The sequence below is a fragment of the Mus caroli genome, chromosome 8 (genome assembly GCF_900094665.2).
Source record: "Mus caroli chromosome 8, CAROLI_EIJ_v1.1, whole genome shotgun sequence".
NCBI lineage: Eukaryota > Metazoa > Chordata > Mammalia > Rodentia > Muridae > Mus > Mus caroli.
Window position 1 is genome coordinate 86,936,024 of NC_034577.1, and position 26,878 is coordinate 86,962,901.

At 42.5% G+C, this 26,878-nt stretch overlaps 1 protein-coding gene across 1 annotated transcript in view; it reads right to left on the reverse strand.

Annotated features, from left to right (window-relative positions):
* Nucleotides 1-242: 242 nt before the first annotated feature.
* The window catches only part of Csnk2a2 (casein kinase 2 alpha 2), a 40,344-nt gene continuing 13,708 nt past the window's right edge, over nt 243-26,878 (reverse strand). The window contains exons 4-12 of the mRNA XM_021169952.1: nt 25,104-25,154; nt 17,436-17,495; nt 13,142-13,225; nt 12,277-12,387; nt 11,658-11,759; nt 9,486-9,586; nt 7,934-8,082; nt 5,631-5,724; nt 243-689 (exon numbers count right to left, since the gene is read on the reverse strand). Coding sequence (XP_021025611.1) covers nt 5,648-5,724; nt 7,934-8,082; nt 9,486-9,586; nt 11,658-11,759; nt 12,277-12,387; nt 13,142-13,225; nt 17,436-17,495; nt 25,104-25,154 — 735 coding nt within the window. The 3' untranslated portion in view covers nt 243-689; nt 5,631-5,647. The remainder of the gene's footprint in view (nt 690-5,630; nt 5,725-7,933; nt 8,083-9,485; nt 9,587-11,657; nt 11,760-12,276; nt 12,388-13,141; nt 13,226-17,435; nt 17,496-25,103; nt 25,155-26,878) is intronic.

A 26,878-nucleotide genomic window follows, 5' to 3' on the forward strand; every position in this document is an offset into this window, starting at 1 on the left:
TACTGAGCCACTCCTCATTTGGAAGAGGTAAGGGTGGACAACTGAAGGGGACCTCAGTCAAGACATGGCCCTGCTCTCCTAGCCTATGCAGTGAGCCAGGCTGTTCACTCCACTGCCTGACAATGCCACCCTGGCCCTGCTTCCCTCTAGTTAGAGCTTAGCACAGTGCACTGGTGACTCAGTCCTCTCTGTCCACAGGTCTCGGTCAATGGCCCCTTGTACACTAAATACGCTCCATCCACTTCTTTTAAAACATTTTATTCAATAATATATATACTTTTAAAATAATATGTAACTGCCCATCATGCCATACACTGCTCCCATCCCATCTGTGGAGTCTGTGGTCAGCTAGTCCTTGGGGTTTGCTGGAGCGACAGGCGACCATGGGATGGGTCAAGGGCACGGGGAGCAACAGTAACCAACAACCATTTTTGCATACCCTTCACATTTCCCATGCTTTCTGGGTCGGGAGGAAGTCAACAGGAAGCCAAAGGCATGTGAACCTTTTACATTCGGAAGTGAGGTCTGATTTACGGTGGTGGGCTGCCCTTCGGGTGGTCTAGTTCCTGTTCGCCAAGCCTGCCACCATTTTGTGTCTGCTCTCGGGACGTGATCTCGCTACACGCGTTAAGACGTTTTGATTTGGTTCTTGTTCTGCTTATGGAAAAGTGGGAGGAACCGCAACAGACCTGGGGAGAGATGGGAGGAGGGGAAAGAGGGCATTAATTAATCTGAGGCAGGCCACCTGGGACAGGACACAGGCAAACCTGTCTTCTCCACACTAGAGGGGACACTAGATAGGCATGAGCCCAGGCCTTCAAGTATCCTCTTCCTGCTTTTTGACCCCAACAGAGGCCTGGCCTTCTGAGAGGAACTCTGGTCACGTCACCATCTATTCTGCCCTGTCCTTCAAATGTAGGGGCTTATGCAGATGCCTTGTGACCATCCTGCAAGCCAGACAACAGGGCCAGCCCCATGCTTTCTCAGATCTGACCCATTTACTGAGGACATCTTGAGTTTAGTAATCAGATGACTTGGTATTACTCAGGGAAAAAGGCCAAACCCACTATCATTGTGGGGCAGCAAGTAGGCTTCAAATTTCCAACCCACCTCTGCAAACTAAGCTGTCTGGCAAGGCCTCCTCCATACCCATCATGGTAAAGCAGGTGGCTGAGGCCTGGGACTGGATTTCAGAGAGCTCAGTGTGGAAAGCACCTGGCATCGGGTAAGCTGGCCCAGACACTCTGGGCCCGTGAAGGAATGACATTGCCTCAGAGCTCTTCAGCTGTTGTCCAAGGGTCTAATCACGGGGGATCTGTTAGGGAAAACCTACATGCATGTAAGACCCATGTCATCAGCCAAATGACAGTGGCCCACACTCACATGTGTGCTGTAAGTAGCGGTGGAGAGGGACTTTTACAAATGCCCGAGCCTGGGTCCCAAGGTTAAAGTCACGTGACAGAAGCAGACAGTTTTCAGAAGCAGGGGTCAAGGGGTGCCACTGGTCTCACTCCTAAGGAAATCTCCACACCAAAGTGACAGCTTCAGCCAAGTTGAAGCACCAAGTTTATGGCCCACCCCATTCCCTGAATGCAAGTTAAGGTCCGAAGCAACGGTTTGTCTCCTAGTTGGGAAGGCCAGGAATTGTCAACAGAAACTTTATTTAGGGAAATGGGATTTGACACGGCACCACATCAGTCATCCAGGGCTACACAGAGGAACTGGGTTTGTAGCGTTTCTTTGGAAAAAGACCACAACACAGGCAGTGTTTTTTCCCCTGCAAACAGAAGGCTCCTTGGTTCTTGAAGATTATCCAAACTTGCCACTGGATAACAAGATTCTGTCCCCAATTCACCATTTACATCAAGAAGAGCCACCAAGTGGAAAAAACTGTTAATTTATTGATTCAAAGTTTTTCTTTTAAAAATCCCCAATACATGCAGTTCAGGGTCAAGTGTCACATTTGTAGCACATTGGTTGACACAAAGTATGCGTCTGCTGTATAATCCATCCTTGCCAGGTTCTACAACCAAGACCGCCATCGCAAAAGCAAGCACTCTTGGCCACCTCCCTTCCCCGTCATTCGCCCAGTGGGGCTTATTTTTTAAAGACAGAACACACTTCAGTTTAATTTATTAAGCTCCCTGACAAATTCAGGTTCTTGTGTGCTCAAGAGACCTGCTTGCTTTTGCTTTCAGAAGGGCTGGCATTCTGCAACCACCTCTTCCCAGCTCTTATCTAGAAACTCCCTTCCCTGTGGTGTCTGGGAATCTTAACTGGTGTTAACATAAAGTTAACTGGTTCCTACATTTATCTCAATGCACATATAAACTCTTTCTATCCTTCCTGTCCCCCAAGTAGCTCTGCTGACACATTAGCATGCTCCTGGAGACCTAGATTGTTTCCCTGAGGCCCTTGGCAACTACCTTTCAAGGGCCACTGGACCCAAGGCAGGGGCAGTGTCCTCTCCAGGCATTTGCAACAGGAACTTAGTGTCCCCTAGTTTCATCCTTAGAAGTATGAGCTCTTAAGGCCCACCTTTACAACACTGTCCTTACCGGATCTTTTCACCTGCTCCCAACAGCCAGCCACCTTCTCTAAGCTTCAGGGACTCCTAGCTCCTTTCTCTCAGTAGTTGGACTGAGAGTACCTTCTCCCTTTCAACCAGGGAACCCATGTGCCCGAAGCATGGACATTAGGGTAAGGTCCACCAGGCCTGCCTTCTACCCAGCCACCTACAAGGACAGGAGCAGGTCAGCTGACTGGCACCTGAAAAGGACAAACTGTCACCAACACACTTCTCATTCTCAGCATGGCTTTTAGTCCAGGCAACCTTGTGGTCACACTCCCTGTGGATACCAAGGAGAGAAACTGATAGGAACTCGGGCCTGGGGCGGCTTCTTATCACACCAGGTGCACTCTTCAACACAGGCATACCTGAGATGACAGTGCAACACTACCCTGTTCCCCACAGGTCTTTGTGGGTTTTGTTTGTTTTTTTGCTTTTCATTAGGAAATAATTAAGTCCTTGTCATAGGCACTTTTGACCTCTAATAAGGTAATGAAACAAACGAGAATTACGAGATGAGCTTAAAAAGAATATAAAAAGGATACTGGGTGGGTAAATTTACTAGTCTCACTCCTACTCATACTACTCATACTCTTTAAAACCCCGGGAAAATCTCCAGGAGGCTGGACCAAGCTGTACCGGGTATACATATATACCAAGGGAGATTTGAGACAGTTAGGAAAGGGCCACTAGACACTGCAATTTGGGAAAGGCCAGCCTAAGATCAAGTACAAACCCAGAGGGAGCATCTCAAGCCCAAGGCAGGAGAGGGGTAAAGTGCAGTCACTGCTGCATGCCCCGCCCCCCCAGCTGTCACTCAAGGGCCTCTCCCCAGAGCATTCTCCAGGGGGCTGGGGGGGAGTGGTTTTGTGTGTGTGTGTGTGTGTGTGTGAATATGGCCAACTCTTTCCCCAGATATTTGGACTGTCTCTGGAGGACCCAGGGCAAAGAGGTGGGATTACTGCTCAATTGAGACCCTCCAACAAGCTCTTGAACAACTTAGAGTGGGAGGGAAGAGGAGCTTGGGTCATCCCCTGACCACCAAGGATCCAGGCTGCCCGTGACAGCCATGAGAACACCCATGGTAATCCCCAATACTTGATGTGTTAACACTGGTCATGTCTCAGCCATGTTATGTTTCCACCTCTCAGGAAGAACAAATATATACATGGAAACACAGGGCGCAATGTGAGGAGGCAGCAGCTCTATAAAAACCTTAACTGAATGTATGTCCTGCTTTATAAAGATCTTAAAGATTTTAAAAACTTTATTTATTGTGTATGTGTTTACATGCCACAGCACAGGTGTGGGAAGAAGACAACTCACGGAGTAGGTTCTCCCCCTGCCACATGGGTCTGGGGCTGAACTCAGGCCATCAGTCTTGGCAGCAAACATCTATACCTGCCATGCCACTGGCCCAAGATCTTATTTTCATCTATAAACTCAACTCCGTACTATCAAGAGTTACATTTGCCTTTTAAGTTCCCACAGACCAAACAACAAAATAGAATCTGCATTTAGAAATGGACCTGCTACCAATACCAATACAAATTTATTGGAATTTGGAATGTAAACAGATGTTTCGAACAAACAATCTAACCTTATAAAAATGTGTGGCATTATTAAATAGTTTCTGAAGAAACCCTAAGTGTGATGTGGTGGATATTTCAAGCATGTTAGGTCCCCAGTGCTGAGGCGTGGCTGCAGCCAAGGAGAGGGGACCAGCTGGCAAACCATGTCAGTGACCAATCCCACAAATCAAATCAGCCCTATTAAAAACCAAAACCAAAACACAAAATTTAGCTTCTGCTAACGTGAAGGTTAGCACAGTGGATCTGTAAAGCTTTGACACTTGCTCCAGGAGCCCCACTTCCTCCCGTAAGCCATGGCTATCCCTTTCCAGCCAGCTGCAGGAGTTCCAAGGACAGCCTTACCCACAGCCAGCAGCCGCATGCAAGAGATGTCTTTGCGCTCACATTCACGTATGACCTATCAGAGCTGCATCTGCCCACCATCCTGACTGCAGCCAGACCTGTTTGTCACAGGGTTAGGGGAGGGAAGATGGTGGTAGGCCTTTTTACATCAGTGAGGTCTTTCCTGAATAAATCCTAATAGAACGTTTTCCTTCCTCTTTGACCTGCCTGAAGACTAACTTTCCAGCTATAGCTATGGTAGTGAACAAAAATAAAAAATAGTCTTTGTTTTAAAGTGGAGCATTGAAGTAGCGCCCTCACAAAGATGTGCTGAGAAACTGTGAGGTTCTTACAAGGCCAGGGGGAAAAAAAGCTAAAAAGAGAGAGAGAGAGGAAAAAAAAAAAGGCAACAAGATTCAATAGTTAGGCAAATCAATGAAGGTGAGCCCCAAGTCATGCACACAGCATGGAACATCTAAGGAGCCTGGGACCTGTTCTTGGCATATCAAGATTTACAGTGCCATCTTCTGACACCAAAGAGGACGTGGCGAGAGCAACAGCGGTTTGCTTCCTAATGAATACACTTAGAAGCAAACTGCAGGAATGAGGTACATTTCCTGGAGAGCTCATGTCATAAAAAAATACATAACACATGAATTTGTAAAAGAGCTTAAAAAAAATACTGTCACTGTTTTAATCCTTTTTTTTTTTTTTTTGTAAATGAGGCTGGTGTGTCAGAATAGACTGCTGACTTTTGCTAAAACTTGAGCCTGAATTCTCACAGAAAATCAGACCACAATGGAATAGATAGGAAGTCAGATATTCAGAGCTTGTTGAACGAACGGATTAATTCAACAGTGGTATCCTGTTAAACGCAGGTACGTGTACAACAACTCCGAGCTTCTCATCTCCCATGCATTCCAAAGGGAGAGTCCCCTCAGATCCTGAACTATGCGCTCGGCCACACTGCACAGAGCAGCTCCCTGCAGACTAGTACTGGGGAGTTTCTTGCTTTGGACAGACTTTAGGTCTTTACTCTTCTTTGCCTTTAGAAGGAATGATTAGAATTTCTTTTTATCACACTGTAGTTTCCTTCAAGTTTTTGTTTGTTTGGTTGGTTTTATTGGCAAGCATCAGTGCCGCATTACCGTCGATTCCCCAGGCTTCATCGTGCTGCGGTGAGACCACTGGAAAGCACGGTGTTCTCAGCACAAGGCTGGGACTGCTCCTTCACCACCGGGTCTGCAAGAAAGCACAGGTTCCCCACATCAGCACCAGCACTGAGGCCAGTCTGCCTTTCTTCTTCTACATGCACGTTTATGTGGGACTCAGGTCACACAAAAACCAGGCATCAAGGCAGGATCAGGAAATAATTCCTTATTTTTTCTCCCTCAAAGCAGGGTGTAGAACCCATAGTTTCACACATGATAGGCAATCAATTTATGACTAAGTCACTGCCTCAACTCCTACTGAACACTGGATTTGGGGATGAAGTTTTACAAGGAACTCAAACTAGCCCCAAACTCTTCCCTCTTCTTCACCCTGATCCTCCTGCTCAGCCAGGATGGCTTCATGCCCACTGGGAAACTTTTTCTAGGTGATTCTTCTACGTCCTTAGAATATAGATCCAACTGCTGAAAAGCACAGAAACCCTAACTTACAACTGTTCACATTTATTCCAGTTTCTTCTTCGAGTACCAACATCATACTCAGCCCCTAAATTCTTTAAAGCACATACAATGATAAGTGTTATGAAAAGATGAATAAAAGAGCCAGTCTATTGACTTTAAGGAGCAGCGAGATACATAGTTTATTTGGATAATAACCAAATAATGACTTATGTGAAACATTCATCAGGTTGTTTTCGTTATCATTTCTGAGACAGAATCTCACTGTATACCTTAAGGGGGGCACACAGCCCCTTTTATAGTGGGCCAGGCCTACCTTGCTGATGCCAGGTAACTGTGGGGGTGGAGTCCAGACAGAACACCAACACCTTAGATAGCTTCAAATATGCAATCCTTATGCATATGCACATCCATTTGTTTACACTAATATTGCTTTCTATTTATTTGGTTTGGTTTGTTTTGAGACAGGGTTTCTCTGTGTAGCCCTAGTTGTCCTGGAACTCACTCCGTAGACCAGGCTGGCCTCGAACTCAGAAATCCACCTGCCTCTGCCTCCCAAGTGCTAGGATTAAAGGTGTGTGCCACCGCTGCCCAGCATTTGTTTTATTTATTTATTTTTGAGTCAGGGTTTCTGTGTGTAGCCTGGCTAGCTATCCTAGAATTCTCTGTGCACACAACTGAATGTCACCTGTCTAAGGCACAGAAAGCTAAAAGAATAGTTCTTTACACTTTTTGTCACCTTAAGCTTCTCTAAGTTTGAAACCATAGCAATATATTCTTCATATTAGTTAATATTAAACTCCAGAGGTAAAAAGGAAAAGAGCACACAGGGTCAGACAATACACCCAAACCTTACAGGCCAGAGTTCACCTTGATTCAGAGTGAACTGAGTGAGAGTCACTACCCAGCATCATCCCTTCCAGCCTCACCCAGGACTAGACTAAGCCACCTCTTCAAGCACATGGTGTAGTGTATGTGAAGTTTCAATGGGGAGATCTACACTCAAACCATAAGCAGTGGGAGATGTCAGAGGGCAGAGTCCAGCTGTCACACTGCCTGCTCCCTCGCCTCAGAGCCCTCTTATTCACACATTGCTTCCTTTAGAAACACATAAGAGTGCACTAACTACTTTTTTAAATGAGAAAAAAAAATCGCTGACTAGGTTTTTATACCCATTTTAATCTTAGAGACCTTCAGTCTATAAGATCAGGGTTATGAGAGTGGGTAGACAGCCTGGCCTCAGAGGCACTACTACTAGGGAATAAGCAAACACCTTTGGGAACTAAGAAAAATCATTTAGAAAGTAGCCCCAGTGATCTAGAATAAATAAAATTTGATGCCAGACATTTAGTGTTCTGAATGACCTTGAAAATAAAGTGACAATTTTGTCTCACAGGGCTGGCCAGCCGTGGTGGCGCACGCCTTTAGTCCCAGCACGCGGGAGGCAGAGGCAGGCGGATTTCTGAGTTCAAGGCCAGCCTGGTCTACAGAGTGAGTTCCAGGACAGCTAGGGCTACACAGAGAAACCCTGTCTTGAAAAACAAAACAAAACAAAACAAAACAAAACAAAAAAAACAAACCAAAAAAAAAAAAAACAAACCCAAAACCAAACCAAACCAAACCAAACCAAAAAACCTCACAGGGCTGGAGAGTGGTTAATAACTCACAATGGTTAAGAGCACTGACTGTTCTTCCAGAGGTCCTAAGCTCAATTCCCAGATCTGACACCCTCTTCTGGTGTGTCTGAAGACAGTTACAGTGTACGCTTATATACGGATATAAAGTAAATAAATAACACTTTAAAAGAAAAACAAAAAACTCACAGAAATATGGGTGCTCCATGGCCTCTTTGGCGGTCAATCTCTGTTGATGGTCATACCGCAGGAGCTTGTCAAGAAGATCTAGGGCCTCGGGGCTGACAAGGTGTCTGTTCTCACTATGGATAAAGTTTTCCCAGCGCTTCCGTGAATGTCTAAGGAAAACAGTGACATTACTATTCTGAGACTAAACAACATGAAAAATTCTCTTCTACAAAAATTCTCTGCTGACCCAACATCAACGACCCTTTAGAACGGTGCACTGTGAAGCAGCTGAGGCTCACTCTCACTGGTTCCCACCTCATATTGCAGCACCTTCACAACCTGTCACACCCAGGTCACCCGTGGTGTGTGGACACAAAACGGCTCAATCACTGGACAAACACAGTCTGTTTAACACGCCTACATCTGAGTGAGGGTCGGTTCAATCTTCCTGGATCGCTCTTATGGCCCAGTCTTTTCAACTCTGAGTAAGTACAGCCTGGTAGTGACTAAGCAATGATACTTAGGTAGATTTAAGAGAGTTGGCTTTAGAATGGTTTCATATGACAATGTGTGAAGACCACCATCCAAATATTTCCTTTTAGCATACTGCACTGAAGACTGAAGCTGGGCATGGTGCTGTACATCTATAATCCTAGCACTCAGGTTGAGGGCTAGCAGTAAGACCATGTCAAACAAATGAACAAACAAATAAATCTCTAAACCATACAAATCTACACTATACCTGAAAATTCAGTATGCCTTAATAATTATTGTAAAACTTACTTCAGAAAATAAGCTATACATTTCTTATTTAAAGACATAGTTTTCCAGGATTTTTCATCCAAATTAGGTATATTTAGGGCTGGGGAGAATGGCTCTGTGGTTTTAAGCGCACAGATTGCTCTTCCAGAGCTTCTGAGTTCAATTTCTGACAACCACATGGTGGCTCTTAACCATCTCTAACTCCAGTTTCAAAGGACTCCTATTCTAGCTCTGCAGACACAAATACATACATGGTACAAATACATGCACACAGATAAAACATGCTTACAGATAAACCAGAATGTTAAATATTAAGTACATGCTTTAACCAAATAAACATTTCCCCCCTGTAACATTATGATTTTGTCTTTCTGCTTCCATGGGATCTCATGATTGCCAGGATGGATTCAAACTCAATGATCCTCCTGCCTCAGCCTCCCTGGTGTTGTGATTAGAGATATCCATGTCCACTCATGGCTTATTTTCCATTTTCTATTGATAAGTAGGAGTCTTAGCATTTAGGAGGCTAAAGCAGGTAGATCTCTGTGAGTTGAAGACCAGCTCTGGTCTACATAGCAAGTGAGACCTTGCTTCAGCCAGCCAGCTAACCAACCAACCAACCAACCAACCAGCTAACCAACCAACCAACCAACCAACCAGCCAGCCAACCAACCAACCAACCAACCAACATCACTATTGGTGTTAGAAAAGGGAAAGAAACTGGATTTTGTCTAACCTTCCAACTTCTGAATCACAGCAAGGTGCACCCTTCCTCCCTCCCCATCCCGACCTCCTTCTCTTTTTTACTTACTGTCCCAGGATATCATTGAAGTGTGGATCTAGGTCTATGTGGTACTTCTTCAGATAACCATATAGTTCATCTGTCCCCAGAACCTTGGCAATTCGAACAAGCTGAAACACAAAACAAACTGACCAAACCACCAAGCACAGAGCTTCCCATGAGTCTTAGAGAACACTGTTTAGGGGCTGGAGAGATGGCTCAGCGGGTAAGAACACTGACTCCTTCTTCAAAGGTCCTGAGCTCAAATCCTGGCAACCACATGGTGCCCTATAGCCATCCATAATGAGATCTGACGGCCTCTTCTGGTGTGTCTGAAGACAACTACAGTGTACTTAGATATAATAAATAAGTAAATAAATCTTTTTATCTAACTTTAAAAGAGTAAAAACAGTGTTTAGGATGATTAAGTAACACAAGTCAAGGGCTAGATTATATTATATCCTGATTTAATTATAATAAAGTGTTTTTAATTTATTCAAATAGAAATGACTAAGAATAGTTAAGGTATAACAGTTCAGATATGCTTTAAATAGTCTTTTTAAAAAAAAGATTTATTTATTATATGTAAGCACACTGTAGCTGTCTTAAAAGACACTCAAGAAGAAGGAGTCAGATTTTGTTATGGATGGTTGTGAGCTACCATGTGGCTGCTGGGATTAGAACTCAGGACCTTTGGAAGTGCAGTCAGTGCTCTTAACCACTGAGCCATCTCTCCAGCCCCCGACAGATAGTCTTCTGTGGACTTCTTAATACAACATTTAAGGCCATTTCATTATTAAAGATCATTTGACTCGAATCTAGTCTGTTCCTGACTACACCCCTTTCTTGGTTCAAAGAAAAAAATTAAATATCAAAGGAATTGCTTCCAGTCGTGGAGAGATTCCCACTAGGCAAAAATTGCCTCAATTCCTCTACAAAAATACTGTCCAGGAAAAGGCCATACTATGTGAAATAGTTGACCGATAACTCTGCCAAGCAAGACAGGGTAAGCAGTCCTTCAAAATTCTGCTTTACAAAAGTCTGTCAGATGATCCTGGGCCAGAAGGCTCATTATATTATATTTTGATTTAATTATAATAAAGTGTTTTTAATTTACTCAAATAGAAATGACTAAGAATAGTTAAGGTATAAATGTTGGAGACTGAAGCTCTAACATTTTGAGGAATTAAGGACTGTCCAGGTAGTCAGCTGTCTCTACAAAATGCTTAAATTTTGGAAGCTATGTCGTGTGCTTCCTATATTTTCAGGTAATATTTAAGTCATTTTTGGATTTCTGATGGAGTTGAAGACTAATTATAGTTTCATAGCACTCAAACTGTTTAAGAGAGATGATACAGATTTGAGAGGATGATTTTCAGATGGTAATACAAGCTAAAACCAGAATATAATTCAGATATAAAATTGTAAGCTTTTGAAGTTAGGATAGATAGTAGAGTGTTTTATCTAAATTGACAATATGACAGACTGGGTGTTAAATATATTTTATACTTTCTAAATTGCATAATAGTTGTGCTCAATTTATATCTGAGGAAAAAAAGGGGGAGAGCCTTTTAATTGTACAAAGCGGGGGAACACTGTGGGTTGCCCTGGTGCTGTTTGTATTCTGATGTTCACTCTGCGTCCTCAGGAGGGGCTGCCCGAGTGAGGAGTGGATCATGTACTCAGGTGATTTCATGGGAACTTTCTCTTCATTTTAACAGGTCAAATAAAGGCTAGAGCCTGTGACTGGGCAGTGGAAGGGAAAGGTGGGGCTGGAGGTTTTAGAGAGGAGGAAGAGAGGAAAGAGGAAAGAAAGACAGAGGAAGAGGAGGTGGAAGATGGAGCAGTACCATGTGGCCTGGAGAAGCCGCAAGTAACAAGGGATCTCATAGATGGGCGACAGAGTAGTGTAGTGGTAAATCTGCCCAATATAGGTGTGCAGCTTGTAAATACTGTAACTGAGTTGTGTGGTTTTTGCTCGGACATATTGGGGTTGGAGATTCATTGCAACAAAGAGATACCTTATTTCTTAGACCCATCTTGAAGGTTCAGCATAGACAGCAAATGTCTGCATGCTTTAGGATTTCCTACCACAGACACAATTCTGAACAACTCACCAGCTTGCTTGGTAGCCCATATATAGTGAGTGACATTCTTGGCTCAAATGTTTTATCTCTAGCATTTATAACATAATCTGCTCACCTGGTCATAGTTGTCCTGCCCGTGGAAGAATGGCTCCTTTCGGAATATCATGCTCGCTAACATGCAGCCCAAGCTCCACATGTCCAAGCTGTAATCATACATCTGAAGGCAGTAAGGACGGTTGATCAGTCAAGGATGGCTAGAAGCCCTTTGTACTGATGGAATTTCTAGTACTCATCTGACTCCTGAAGATTGGCCTGTATTTCTAAGGCTCTAGGGTCTTATACTTATCAGGCAAGCTCCATTCTTAGCCTTTCTGCAGTTATAACTAAAAGTCACTCTTCCCTTTAAAAAAAAAAAAAAAGGGCAGCAAGAGGCTCAGCTGGTAGACTAAGTATCCAAGGCTGCCAACCCCAACAACCTAATCCTTATGCCAAGAACCAACATGGTGGAGAGAACAAACCCCTCCTGCAAGCTGTCTTCTAACCCTCACAGGTGGGCTGTGGTACAAGTAAGCTTATACATACATAATGAAAAAAAATTTAATGTAGCTGAGAAAAAGCTTTATAGAGTAGAATAACAACTGGGTTTTGTATGAATCCATCGACTACATAGCAAACCAGGAAAATCCCTAAGAAAATATAAAATTAACGCAGAGCAGCTTCACTGACACGTTCACCTGATAGTCCACAAGGAGCTCCGGTCCCTTGAAGTACCTCGAGGCCACTCGAACATTGTACTCCTGAGCAGGATGATAGAACTCTGCCAGACCCCAATCAATCAGTCGGAGCTGTAAGAAAGACAAGACAAAACAGACCATGAAAGATGCCCTTGGACATGCCCATGCCTGTGGCGAGGCCACAGCACTTATCTATAACAGGTACTTGATCACACAGAGTGGGAGTGTACCCATGAAAGACTACACTTTAAGAACTGCAGATGAGATCATTTCTGGAGCACTTGGAATGTTTCCAAGTTTTTCCCTTTAAGTTACCCTGGTCTTTTATTCTCTCCAGATCATCAGAGCTCAACCTTGTTTCTGTCTCCATGCTACGTACATATGGAACACATTCCCCCATCACTCATGGATGTTAACACGAGCTCCAGGCAACACTGAAGGACATGTATGGCTCCCTCCAGGCAGAAGCACTGCACACTGTTCTAACTGGTTATTAAGCTAACACTGGCTGTGACAGCCAGAGATGGAGGGCCCCAAGTGTACTTCTTAGGGCTAGTTGGACTGGAATGACCATGAAGAAGTGATGTAGAAACCACTGTTGTAGTTTCTTCCTAAAGCTCTTTCAACACTAGAACTAAAATAAAACAAAAGACTATAGTCATGGTTACCATGTACTTTCCTGGTAGAAACTAATAATACAGGAGACTAGAGAAGTCACAGTAATGCAGTCTACAAAAGGAATCAGCATGGTCTACAGACAGCACAGACAGCATCGTGTCTACTGATACCACAATGCTATTTGACAATGTTTAGATCTTCCCTAAGCCTTCAGCAAAGGTTTGGTGCTGCCTGGCTGGATTGGTACCTTTTTTTGTTGGTGATCTATCATGACATTGTGAGGTTTCACATCCCTGTGCATGATTCCCTTGCTGTGGCAGTAATCCAGAGCCTAGTAGGTAAGAAAGCACAGAGAAAAGTAAGCAAACCCTTTATCGCCCCCAATGCAAACACATTCTTATTAGTTGTGACACTTTAACTTGAATAGTCTCAAAAAGGACAGCTTACTGCCTTTAAGAGAGAAAAAAAAAAAGCTTTCTGTGGACACTACAGCTGGCAGTCAGTAGAAAGGGGGCTCTCAATGGTCATGCTGAAGGTTGCTTTATAAGGAGGGAATGAGACCCAGCATGTGGGACCTGAAGAATGACATCCTAATACATCTTCTAACAAGGCAGACATAAGCGTGAGTTTTCTAGAATTAGAAGCATTTACATTTTACTTAAATATAAAATCTGAGCCACTTAGCTTTTAAAAACCAACATTATAATTCTGAGAGAAAATTATTTTCTGTAATAGAATCAATATAAGAGGCTTTTATGCGTTGAAAGCCTGTGATCTTTAGTAAGTAGAAAACCCTGTAACCATTGCTAAATTTTACAACTCTCAGGACCAAATTCCCACAGCGAGTGACTTCAAGCCACTGCTGGATCTGCTCTGTGATCTGGAGACTCTTTTGGCTAGACATTCCTAACGGCATGGTCCTTTGCCTCCTCCTTTCTTTGTGTTTTTGAGATTGAGTAATTGTATGAACTTACTAGTTTGTTGCACTGGGGTTGTTTCTACTTTTGGCTGTTGAGAACATGCTGCATTGAATAACCACGTGGAAGACTTTTGGGGGGAATATGCATCTATTTATCTTGGGTAGATTTTTAGGAGAAGTTCCTTGCTGTATAAGAACTTTACATTTTCTAAGGAACTGCCTGTTTTCTCAAGTCTAACACAGGATTGTTCCAGTTTTTTACACACTGGCTAATACCTGTCACACCCTTTTTAAAATAACAGCTATTCAGGTGGGTTAAAGTAATATCTTAATGTGTTTCTGGCTTGTATTTCCTTGTTAGTGCTGAAACAAATTTGTCACCTCTTTATTGGTCAGTCTATATGCTGCCTTTAAAGAAATACTTATTTAAATCTTTTATCTTTAAATTTGTATTAATATGCCCTTTTCCTTTTAGGTATAACCAAAAGTCAGTCTGATAACAAGCACCTCGTGGCTGGGAAACAGCAACAGACTGAAAAGGACGCCGTCCCAGGCAGCTCTGTGCCACAGGGGAGCATCAGCCTGATGCTCCCCTCATCTACAGCAACAACAACAAAGTTGACGCTTTTAGTATGAATTTGGAGAATGGGCAATACAGAACCTGGGGACAAGGTGACATAATCTCTGAAGAAAGAAATACTGAAAGGAAGGAGCCCAGGATCACTTTCTGGACATCTGTAATTACGCTACCGTTTCTGCAGCAAACAATCTATAGTTACAGCTTGTCACCAGCTATGCAAGGCCACTAAGCACCTGGTATATGACCAGAGTCCTACAGATAACAGAACTCTTAGCTTTGCTTAATTTAAAGAGCTACCACAGACTCAAGGACATCTGACTGGAGGATTTACAATGGAGCACCATGGAGACTTAAGACTGATTTACTTTACCTATGTTCTAGTTCCAATTTTTGTTTTGCTTTACAATAGATGTAGCAAGATTGCAATGAGCTCTTGGTGCCTTCTTTCAACTGGTATTTGTTTACCCAGAATTTTATAGTTCTCACCCAAATCCATCTCTGCAGTTGTCTTATGAAACTAGGATCCGTGAGGGCACACAACACACCCTAAATCTGAATCTGATCACAGAAAGCCTGGCGGGCAGAGGCAGTCACTGAGCAGTCACCCACAGCCTTCACCCTCAGGTTTTTCTACATTTCCTTCCTTCCTTCCTTCCTTCCTTCCTTCCTTCCTTCCTTCCTTCCTTCCTTCCTTCCTTCTCCCTCTCTCTTTGGTTTTTCGAGACAGGGTTTTTCTGTGTAGCTCTGGCTGTCCTGGAACTCACTTTGTAGACCAGGCTGGCCTCGAACTCAAACCTCGACCAGGCCTGCCTCTGCCTCCCGAGTGCTGGGATTAAAGGCGTGCGCCACCACCGCCCGGCTTCTTCTACATTTTCAGCAAGGTTAAATATTTCCTATTTTCTAAAAGAAAATGTTGATTGCTTCTTCTACATTTTCAGTAAGGTTAAATATTTCCTATTTTCTAAAAGAAAATGTTGATTTTTTTTTTTCATTTTATCTAGTCTCTGTCAAAGATCTAATTCTGACAATACCTGGGATATAAAAAATATAGGATGGAACCAAGGACTAAGCCAAAAAAAAAAAAAAAAAAAAAAAAAGCAGCGATTAGTTCTTGGCAGGGTATAGTGGCCAGACATACCGTGGGTTCCTAACATGCCTGTATATTCCTTGAGGGGTAATTCAGTTTTAATATCTGCTACAGCTTCTGCTCCTAAACATTGGGATTTTGCCTCATTAGCAGAAAGAGATAGCTCACTGCCATCACTGGACAGCAGTGTGGGCGCCAGCATTGAGCACTGATGTGCTAGGTTTGTCTTCATGGAGCTCGTGCTAACTAAAAACTCCAAGACTTGAAAGTGACTTAAATGAGCTCCTGTGAGAAGAGGACAGTGGTTCTCATAGTGCACACATGGGGATTTCTGGGAAGACCTCTAGCAAAGGCACAGCTTGATGTTCACAGCATGGCAAACCTCTTCCCACTGCACACTTCCACAGGAAAGGAAGGCCAGTTCAAGCAGTCTATCCTTCCTAACAAAGCTCAACAGACACTAGCGAATTCTAAGCCCAGCATTCTGGCTCTAGTAACAGGCAGATCACTCAAGAACAATTCTAAGGAAAACATTCATTTCAGGAAGCCAGATCTGCAAACTTCCACACCCCAAGTCCAACCTTGCTTCAACCTGGTATTTTGCTTGAGCAATGTTTTTCAGTTTCCACACAAACCCCATCTTGGCAATTTTCTTAATTGAGGTTCACAAGCATTGAACTCAAGAGATTCGCCTACCTCCACCTCACAAGTGCTGGGATTAAAGTTATGTGCCACCATGTTGGCCAATTTTGTATTTATGATGCACTTCTGGGGGAGGTACACAGTGTTAAGTTCTTAGTGATCCATTACCCCAAAGCTATACGTGACTGGTTCACAGTGCTTTACTGCAGTGTTCATCAAGACAAATAAAAACATGTGTCTGTTGATTGATAATGCTTCGATTTTTTTAGTACTTGGTATTTGTAAGTCACTTAGAAGGTTCACCCATCACTTCTCACTTGCTCAAACTAGCCAGTGCAGGTGAGATGCAGATGTTTTCATACAAAAAAGGGATGTTAAAAGACAGTTTGAAAAACTTAAAAGATGGCTGCAAATGTCTGCCAATTATGTATATCCCTCTTCATGACTTTCCCATCAAGAAAGAAATAGTAACTGCCAGGTGGTGGCAATTGGCTTTGTTCCCAAGTACTCGGGAAGTGGAGGCAAGCAGATCTCTGAGTTTGAGGATCCCCTGGAACCTGGTCTACAGAGGGAGTTCCAGGAGAGAAACCCTGCCTTTAAAAAAAACGAAAACACTAACCGCATCCCGACCCCCCCCAAAAACCCAACCAACTAACATTTTATACCAACTAATTCAACAAACATATTGACGTTGAGGGCCAAACTACAGGGCTGACCTTGGCAGGCTGCACGCTGAGGTTCCCATTCTTATTGTTACTTGGAAGACAGGACTTCAACTATTCCAGCAACCCCAGCCCACATCACACAGGCACATGAATGAGCCCAACCCAGACTATCTCGTCTCAGTCAGGCAGACCTGACTCTTAAAAAAAAAAAAAAAAAGTTACCAGGCCATCTCATCAAATTATAATTGATTACAATTATAAGCAATTGAAAAGGACTTATTATAAGCAAATTGAACAAATTATAAGCAATTGAAAAGGACCTCAGACTTAAAGACTTTTTTTTAAAAAAGTCACTTGTCATAGAGAAAACTAGGATTAATTACCTGGCAAAGAAAAAAAACTCCAACTGCCAATAAGAGCCATACATGAGGGGTTGTGAACTTTGTATAACGGCCCTGCACTCCTTATTTGGCCAAATTTCCAAGTTTGATTGAAAATCTGTGAGGTCTCACAACAGGATTCTCATCAGAACTTAAGTCTCACTAAGTTCTCTATTAAGAAATATTCTGCTTGAATTCTCTGTATTTTTTAACATCCTCTCAAAAATCCAAGCCTGAGGGGGGACCACAATCAGCAAACGCCACTTACTTTAAGTAGTTCATACATATAAAACCGGATATCAAAGTCAGTCAGGATCTGGTAGAGTTGCTGAAACAGATTTCAGAAAGCAGAAAGTTAATGTAGTCTGACTGTGTTCTGATATTCTAAACACTGGCCTTCCCCTGCAAATTTTGCGCTTACATTATGGACACCCAGGAGTTCAGTGCCTGACCTGGAATAGCAAAGATAAGGAGTCCAACATTTCTACCTTCAATAGAGATGGGGAAAGGAAGGAGTTCTGGGACAGGAAACACTTCAATTTCAATAACCACGGCCACACTGCTGTGAGGTCTGTTGTTGAGCTGTGCACATATTCTACTGCACAGCAAGCTGAGCCCAGCCCCTACACAGCACACGTGGAGAACTACTCCAGGGAATTCGGAGTAGTGTTAGGGGAATAAAACATTTCGTAAAAGAAACAAGAAAAGTGAGAATTTTGGAGATGGTAAGAGACTTTCCAAAAATCTATGCTATGTTCTCCAAACAATTCCAGGTTGGGGGGGAAAAAAAAAAAAAAGATCACAGGCAATATTTGATTTTTTAAAAAAAGATTTATAAAATAGGGCATTTAAAAAATAAAAAGACTGCAGTGTCAAACATGACCACAAGGTAACGCACTCATGGAACCTTTCATTATTGATCATTCAGAGATCCATCTCATGGGCGTTTGAAATAAATTTCAATTTTTTAGAGAAGAGTACCAGGATCATTAAAGTACCCAAGCCCACCTCTAATAATCAATTCCAAGTAAGTCTCCTTTCCTGTCAATCTAGGTAGTACTTTCTACAAATAAAGTTGTTGGAATGGCTTTAAACTTTTACTCTTAGAAGAAAGACTCAAACAACATATTCCAAGGAGTGCATATCCACTTTGTAATGGATAGACACTGTGATTCTATAAAGAGGAAAATAAAACTGCTTATTAGCAAAAATTTCAATGAAACTAATAAAAAGTATTTTCTAAGCACAGGTGTAGAAGAAGAGGGCACCCCCAACCCCTTTGGCCTTTAGCAAAAAGAGTAACTTAGTAGGAATGTGCAGCTCTCTTGGCCTCAGACAGCTGCTGGCACAGGCCCACAAGCTGCTGTGTGGCTAGGGGCTCACCCCTGGGTGGCCCTTGAGAGCTGAGCTGTACTCAAGCATACTCACTCACCATTTCTGCCAGGGACTTTCAGCTTCCTAATGACCAAACCCAAGGGGGCTCTGTCTTCCCAGCCTTGTGCTTAAAAGCAGGCTTCTTATCTACTACTTGGTCACAACTTCCAACGGGATGTACAGGTCCAAGCTTTAGATACCAACTTGGGTGAGACAGATCAATTGTACAGGCTGTGCTAAACTGAACCATGAGTCAATAAATAGCCCAGAAAAGAGAAAAGACCAAATTCACAAACTCTCAGAGTGCTAGGATTTTTATTTTCAGAAAACCAATGGGCTATTTTATTTGAACCTTTAATCTATAAAAGGCTTTTCTTCTCATATCATGTACTATCTATATCAATCATAGTATAAAGGGCCTATGGCATAAAAAAATGTCCTTGGGCTGTCAACAAAGTATTTCTGAATATTCAAACCAGTACCAATTTTACTGGATATGAAAGACATTCCCTACACAGCAGTGCTTGGATTTATTTCATTACAAAGCCCTGAATGGCTAGCCACCACTTATTGTGACCTCCTTTTTCCCCCAGGAGTTCTTGGTCGGAGAAGTTTAAGCTCCATCTGGACCAAGTAACCACCTGGGCTTCTAATTAAGGCCTCTCCAGAGCAACCTGGCTTCCTTTAATAGTTGTTGCTACAATCCCCACTGGGGCTCCAAGAACCACCCTCTCTGAAGACACCAACATGTATTTGCCCTCCATCGTCCCTTTCCAGTGCTTCTCTTCCAAACCATCCTCTGAGCTTTCTAGAGAGAATCAGGAGTCTCCCTTCTCTGAGTCTTAGGCCATGCCATGATCTCCCTCTGAGGCAGTGTTCTCAACCTTCCTGGCTAGCGCTGCAGCCCTTTAATACAGTTCCTTGTGTCATGATAACCCCAACCATAAAATTACTGTGTTGCTACTCCCTAACTACTTATGCTGCTGTTGTAAAGTAAATCTGATATGCAATGCGCAAATGGGTTGCCACACATGGCTCAGAACCACTGTTCTAAGGCGTTCACAGCACAGTGAGATCCTCAGTGGCCCTAGAATTAGCACCAGGTACTGGCAGCAACCTGGAGTTCTAGAAGTAAACCCTCACTGTTGTGAACATAAACCTGTCTCCTGCTAGAGCCATGTTCATGTTGCCTGAGTGCCTGGCTATGCACATGAGGGAAACAGGTGCCCTCGGCTGATGGTGGGCACTACCATGGCGATTCAGGATCTCTGAACTCTCCCCACTTTCCTAAATATAATATGTCATGGCTCCATTGCACAGCTGTAACCTACACCCATTTTCTCTACCAAACCCTCAAGCCAAGTCCTCATACGGCAAGACATATAACAGGTCTAATTCCCCACAATTGCTTTTATAATGCTTGCCAGTTAGTGGAACAAAACAGATCCTACCTTCCAAGGCCCAACAGAGTCCATGGGAAATTAGAAAGAAAAACTTTGTAAGAACCCCACTTTCCCCCCAGCTATGTGGAGATTATTAACCAAGCAACTGCAGAATGCAGGCAGGAAGTAAACAGTTTGCACATTTGCATAAGAGACTTATCAAGTGTGTGATTCCCTAGCACCCATATGGACAATGGCCAGTCCACACACATTATGACACATAAATACACACTAAATGTAATAAAGTGGAAGTAGTAAGGAACAAACCTCTTTCCCATTCCAGTTTGGCTGCAAAGCCTCACCCACACTCATGTTTCCCTGAAATCAGTTCTACTACAGCCTGGTTGAATATATCTTGGGCTTTAAAAATAAACCCTACATCTGAACAAGAGAATGGAAGACACTGCAATTTGATAACCAAGCCTGAGGTTTCCTATAAAAAAATCACAGACACCCAAGGAATGGCTACACTGGGCCTCACTCCTACGCATGAATGCAGATGGTTGTGAGCTACCTTGTAATTGCTGGGAATTGAACTCAGGACCTCTGGAAGAGCAGACAGTGCTCTTAACCATTTAACCATCTCTCCACCCCTTACAACATTCTTACTTAACACGCAGAAAATGGACATCTTTTCCTTTAGACTTGTTCTGAGACACGATCTTCCTATGCAGCTCAAGGTGAGCTAGAATTTGCTATGTAGCCCAGGTTGGTCTTGAACTTAGAATTCTTCTATCTCAGTCTCCCAAGCACTGGGATTATAGGTGTGTGCCACCATATCCAACTCTTAAGAACTTTCAAGTTGAGGAGTATGCTGTTAAGTGTTCACTCTTAACTCTTAGAGATGACTCTGCCATTTGAGGGCTAACTTTCACATAGAGGAAACAGCTGGAGGTTCTATAGGAGGAACTAACCCAACTAGTACCTCTACCATGAAATCAAACACCAGGGAAAAGTGATTATGGTCACAGAGAACTAACCGTCACGGTTAAAACATTGCCTACACTAGATTTAGTGAACACCAACAGGTTCCAAAGAGCCAGCACTACACGGGCTGGGTATCTGAGGTACTTGGGACCCAAAATGTTTCTCCTGTCAGGTAATTTTCAGTGTTTAGAATCTTTGCATCAGCATAGTGAAATATCTTGGTTCTTAGACCCAAGTCTAAACATAAAATTCATTCATGGCTTTGTTTTGGGGATACTTTTTTATTTTATTTTATTTTTAAGCAGGATTTCATGTAGCCCACCTTAACCCCAAACTCCCTTTGGCTTCTTTCTGCCTTTTGAATGCTGGGATTAGAGGCCCCAGCCACAACATCTGGCCAAATCCATTTGTGTTTCATAGCCACAGACCACAAAGCTAAGTTCATACCTTTTCATTTGAGACAGGGCCTTACTATGTAGTCCTGGATGGCATCAAACACAGAGATCTACCTGTCTCTACTTCCCAAGTGGTTAAGATTAATGGCATGTACGACCACATCAGTTTATTCAAGATTTTAAATAGTTTTTAAAAAACGTTAAAAACTTTCATGATATGGCTCTCATTTTCTACTTTGTGGGGTGATGTACTGAGAAGCACTCCACATTTGAGATTTTTTAGACTAGAGATGCACAACCTGAAGAGATTATATTCTCTGGACACAAGTACAATCAAATTAGGAGTCAACAAAGATTTTCTGAAATGCCCCGTTGATCTTGAACCATATGCTCTGAAAACATACAGCTCTGAAAGACATTATGGGGACAGAGTCACTGACAATAGTTATGATAGTAGATGGAGTACAGTGAAAATCAATATCTTGGATTCTGTGACTACACAGGTAAATGCTCAGGTTCTAGTAACAGCACATTCAAAAGCCAAGTAAGAGAATGTCCAACTATCTACAAGATGACTCAGCAAAAAGATGGACTAGGAAGACATGGAAACACTAGCTAGCCCACCTGGGCCATGGCTGAGAGTGACCCCTGTGCAGAAAGCCTAGGAGAAAACCTATACATAGCCCACAAGTTCAAAATTTGCATTTTGAATATAAAACTTGTCATCTAACATTAACAAGAAGTCAGGAAGAGAGCTGCCTAGATTTATACACCGTGTGTACGAGTTTAGAGGCAGTAGTGAGGAAAAACTACTCAAACTAACTTTACCGATGCAATATAACCTAGATATCAAAATGAAACATTTCCATAATGAAAGGAAACTTACCGACCAAAGTGATTACCAATGGTCCAATAAAAATCACTAAACAAGTTGTGTACACTGCATTGTTGCTTTTGTGTTATCGTGTAGTGCCAGTGATGGAACCCAGGGCCCTGTGCATGCTAGGGAAGTAAGTGCTAAGTGAACACCCATCACTGAGCAACTCCCTAAGCCAAGGCACAAATGCTTCAACCTGACATCAGCCAGGACAAACACTCTTCTGTGTGGTACTTTAAAGCCAGTTACTATACTTCACAGTAAAAGGGAAATGATGAAAAGGAAAACCAAACCTTTCCATTAAGATACACACAAGACAAAAAATCTTTCTTAAGTATATAAAGACGAACAGATTGCCAATTGGTGACCTGTCATCCTACCTAGAAGACAAACCATCTAAGAGCTATCATTCATTCTTCCAAACACACATGCTACCTGATATTTAGTGTTCTTTTAGGCTGACCAAAATAGCATGGCTCAGTGTTCAAAGGGGACTCCTATCCCTGTGCTTCACCTGAAGGTCCTCTGCAGTTACATACAGGCCTGGAAGGGATAGACTCCAGAACTGGGAGTAAAACAACAGTTTGAAGTCAGCACGGTCATGGACTCTATAGACTTAAAAAGCTGGACGTTCAGACAAACAGTGAGAAGCTCACACAGCTCAAACTAAGAAGCACAGAAAGGTCCAGAAGTGGACAGACCCAGCTATGTCTGAAAGAGAGCAAACAGCAAGCTGAAGGCAGCAGCTGTGAGCTAGCACACTAACATCACTGAAATCTCCATGAGACCCTAACACACTCAACTGGAGACCAATAAGACCCAATAGCCAAGGTATCCCCAAGGCACGAGGTGACTGCCTTTCAGAGCATTACTCCAAAACAGCAGCAGCAACTATCAGAGACAACGAAATTGTGAAGAAAAATGGCATGGGGAGAAGATGCAACCATCTCTATGAGGAAACAGATATTACATAAAGTGTAAGAGAACAGAAGACTATTTTTAAAAATTCAGAGACTGAAACGGACTTCTAAAATACAAAGTCTAACATTTGAATTATATTCTAGACAGTGAGAACAAGAAAGGGGGGGGGGAGAAATCAAAGAACACTGAAAATATGGAAAGCCATGAGCTTTCAGATGGAAAAGGCTCAGCAAGAACCCAGAACAAAGGATGAAAGGCGCCCACAGGAAGGCACATATTCAAACATTCACAAGACTGGGAATGAAGAGAAATTCCTAAACACTTCCAGAAAAAGGAAAGAGAAATCTTTAGATCAAACAGGAACGGAACGGCACCAGTGCCGACACTCTTCAAAACAGAAGAGATCAGGAATTCAACACAAAATTATAGTGAAGACATGAGTGAGGAGGAGAAAAGATGTTCTCAAATATGCAACCTTCAAAAATGACTGATTCCCATGATTTCTTTAAAAGCACATCCTTCAAAAGGATATTCTTTAGAAGTCTATCCATGTCTTCAGAACACTTCCTTCAGATCCCAGAGAGACAGGCTTCCCAGACATTAGAATTTGTTAACTCCCCACAGAACCTGGCACATAACACCTCTGAGAAACACAAAATGCTGGTCACTGATTTTACCTGTAAAGGATAACTCCTTTATAAATGTTTTAATAAAACATTTGTTACATACAAAAAAGATATAAAATTTACTTCATTTTTAAGTCAATGTATCCTTTTAGTTTTCATTAGATACCCTTAGAGAGATTAGCTAAGAAAATTACATGTGCAAATAAGGATCTTTCATTTCACCTGCAACATAAATGCTGTACACCAACATCTGACAAGATGGCTTTATCTCTAGCATCTCCCAACAATTCACAAGTGTCTGATTCCTTGCCAGAGAGTTGTAATCACCCACAAGTCCTCTCAGACCCTTGGAAATCAACATCACTATTTTGTTTTTATATTGTTTTCAAACTGTGTTCTAAAAAGGTTTTCCTTTTGTATGTTGCAACACCAGAACCCTCATGAGTAGGTTCTATTTTTATGCTCCATGAATAAATACAATAAACAAATCCATGAACCAAGTTTAAAGCTGCTCATGGCTGCTTACTTTTATAACCCTAGTGCTTAGGAAACTGAAGCAGAAAGGCTATGATGAATTCCAGGCAAGCCTGGGATAGTGTCTCTCAAAAATCATTCAATATTTAAAACATTCCTTTAAAAGAATGCTTCAAAAAAAAGAATGCTTCAGTCAGCTAAGCACAGTGGCACACTGAGTACATCTCAGTACTCTGGAGGCTGAGGAAGGAGGATCTCTGAGTTAAATTGGTCAACAGAGCAAGTTCTAGGATGGTCTGGGATATACAGACTCAGGGATACAAAACCAACCAACCAACTAACCAACCACCCAACCCCTCAGTTTCAAGTAGTATATCCTGATCAAAAATAAGGCTCTGACTCTGTCTGTCTGTCTGTCTGTCTGTCTGTCTGTCTGTCTGCCTCTCTCTAATATATATCCCAGGATAAGGTTCTCTGACCTCTCAGTAGGTTAGGTTATTGCTGTCAACTGCTGTAGTGTATAAGATCATATTTAGTAGCTTCAGTTCAGTGATTCTTTACACAGAAGCTCTTTCCACTATCTTTCCTTTCAGCAATGGCAGATGTCATGAAAACCAAAGTTAGCACCTGCTAAAACTGTGCTGTATAGAACAAGCGTGTTACAGGTGAGGCATGTTACACAGACAACTCCACAGCTAACTCCACGAGGAAGCAAGTCAAAGGGCAATGAATAACTCCTCCAAGTTCAAGAACTCCAACCAAGGTCTGCACTATTCAGGATCCAAGTTGTCGTGTGACTCACCAACAAGATCCATGAGTGCTTTGATTTGGAGTTTAAATGGTACCCAAGCCACTCCCTCCTACCCCCAATAACCCCATGCCAGAAAGAAGCATACACACCTTAAAATCTGTATTATTGATATATTCAAATACCAAAGCTGGTGTCTTTGACTGAAAGAGAGAACAGTGATTTTTTAGATACTCAGACAGTAATAAATGCAATCTGCAGAGCCCCACCCTCAAACCTCACAGATGAAAAGGGGATTCCCAAATCAGAGACAGCCTAGGTTTTCTTGTTGTTTTTCTAGATTTGTTCTTGTGTGTCCATCTCCAAAGAGATCAGAAGAGGATACTGGAGCCCCTGGGGCTAGAGAACTAGGCAGCCGTGAGCAGACTGAAATGAGTACTGGGGTCCAAGCTCAGGCCCTCTGAAGAGCAGCAAGAACTCACACATTGAGCAATCTCTCTAGCCCTGAAAACCTTTTTGTATTTTAAATTTAAAATTTGAAGTATTTATGATGTCTAGATTGCTTCAAAATAAAAGTGAGAGGTGGGAAAGGGGCAGGGTTATAAGTTGGCATGAGGGCAAATATAGCTCAAGTTCAGTCATGCTCAGTGGGCACAGCATATACTATTTACTTCTGTCTATGTGTAAAGTTTTAAACAGGAAGATTATTCCCCAAATGATTCAGCAGCAGCAGCCCTGAGCAACTCATTTTTTTAAGATTTACTCTCAGCAATATCCCAAGTCTCCACCTATATCAAGAGCTGCACACTTGGATCATGGTTGAGCAAGCAAGATGCATCTGACAGTTTTTATAGGTTTTCAGAATATGTTGTGTTTTTAGGCTCCTAAAAGATCATCTGGACTCAGAGGCAGACAAATGTAATCAAACTTTTAGAAGTAGTATAGCTGGAGAGATGGCTCAGTGGTTAAGGGCACTTGCTATGGAAGCAAGAGGACCTGAGTCTAAATACCCCACAACTATGCAAAAACTGGGTACTGTAATCGCCAGTAGTGGAGACAGATCCCAGAAGCTCAATGGGCACTCAGCCTAACTGAAAAGACTTCTGGCTTCCAAACATATGCATCCCCATACACATATGCATAAAGCATATAGCACATAACAAAAACTCTCCACACAAAACCATAGTCTTTAATGAAAAAAACCGTAAGATGTTTCGTTTAATACTTCCTTGTAGAAATCTAGAGCTTCAAATATCAGGTTTACTTAGGTGAAATAAATTTCTGCTAATTGGCAGAAATACTGTTTCAAAACTGGAAGAAAAACAGGGGTTTTAGGGTTATAGAAGTAAAAATTCATCTCAAAGATCTTTACTGCTGAGAACTTTATTTAGCTCAAGGTTCTTAGGGAGTGGACCATTGCACACACACAGGTCTTTACCTGGGCAATGCAAAGTTCTAGTAGCACCAAGAACAAACGATTCTAATATTTTCATCAAGAACCTGATCTTGGGCTGGAGAGATGGCTCAGTGGTTAAGAGCACCAACTGCTCTTCCAGAGGTCCTGAGTTCAATTCCCAGCAACCACATGGTGGCTCACAACCATTTGTAATGGGATCTGATGCTCTCTTCTGATGTGTCTAAAGACAGCAATGGTGGTGTACTCATATGCATAAAATAAATAATAAAACAGAACTTTAAAAACAAACAAACAAACAAACAAACAAACAACCAACCAAACATGGCCTTTCTACAGACTCAGGTAAGCCTAATCCTCTCGAATTCAGGGGCTAAGGCTTCCCTTCCCATTTCCACCTACATCAATTTGAAAGAAGAATTGTAGCCGGGTGTGGTGGCGCATGCCTTTAATCCCAGCACTTGGGAGGCAGAGGCAGGTGGATTTCTGAGTTTGAGGTCAGCCTGGTCTACA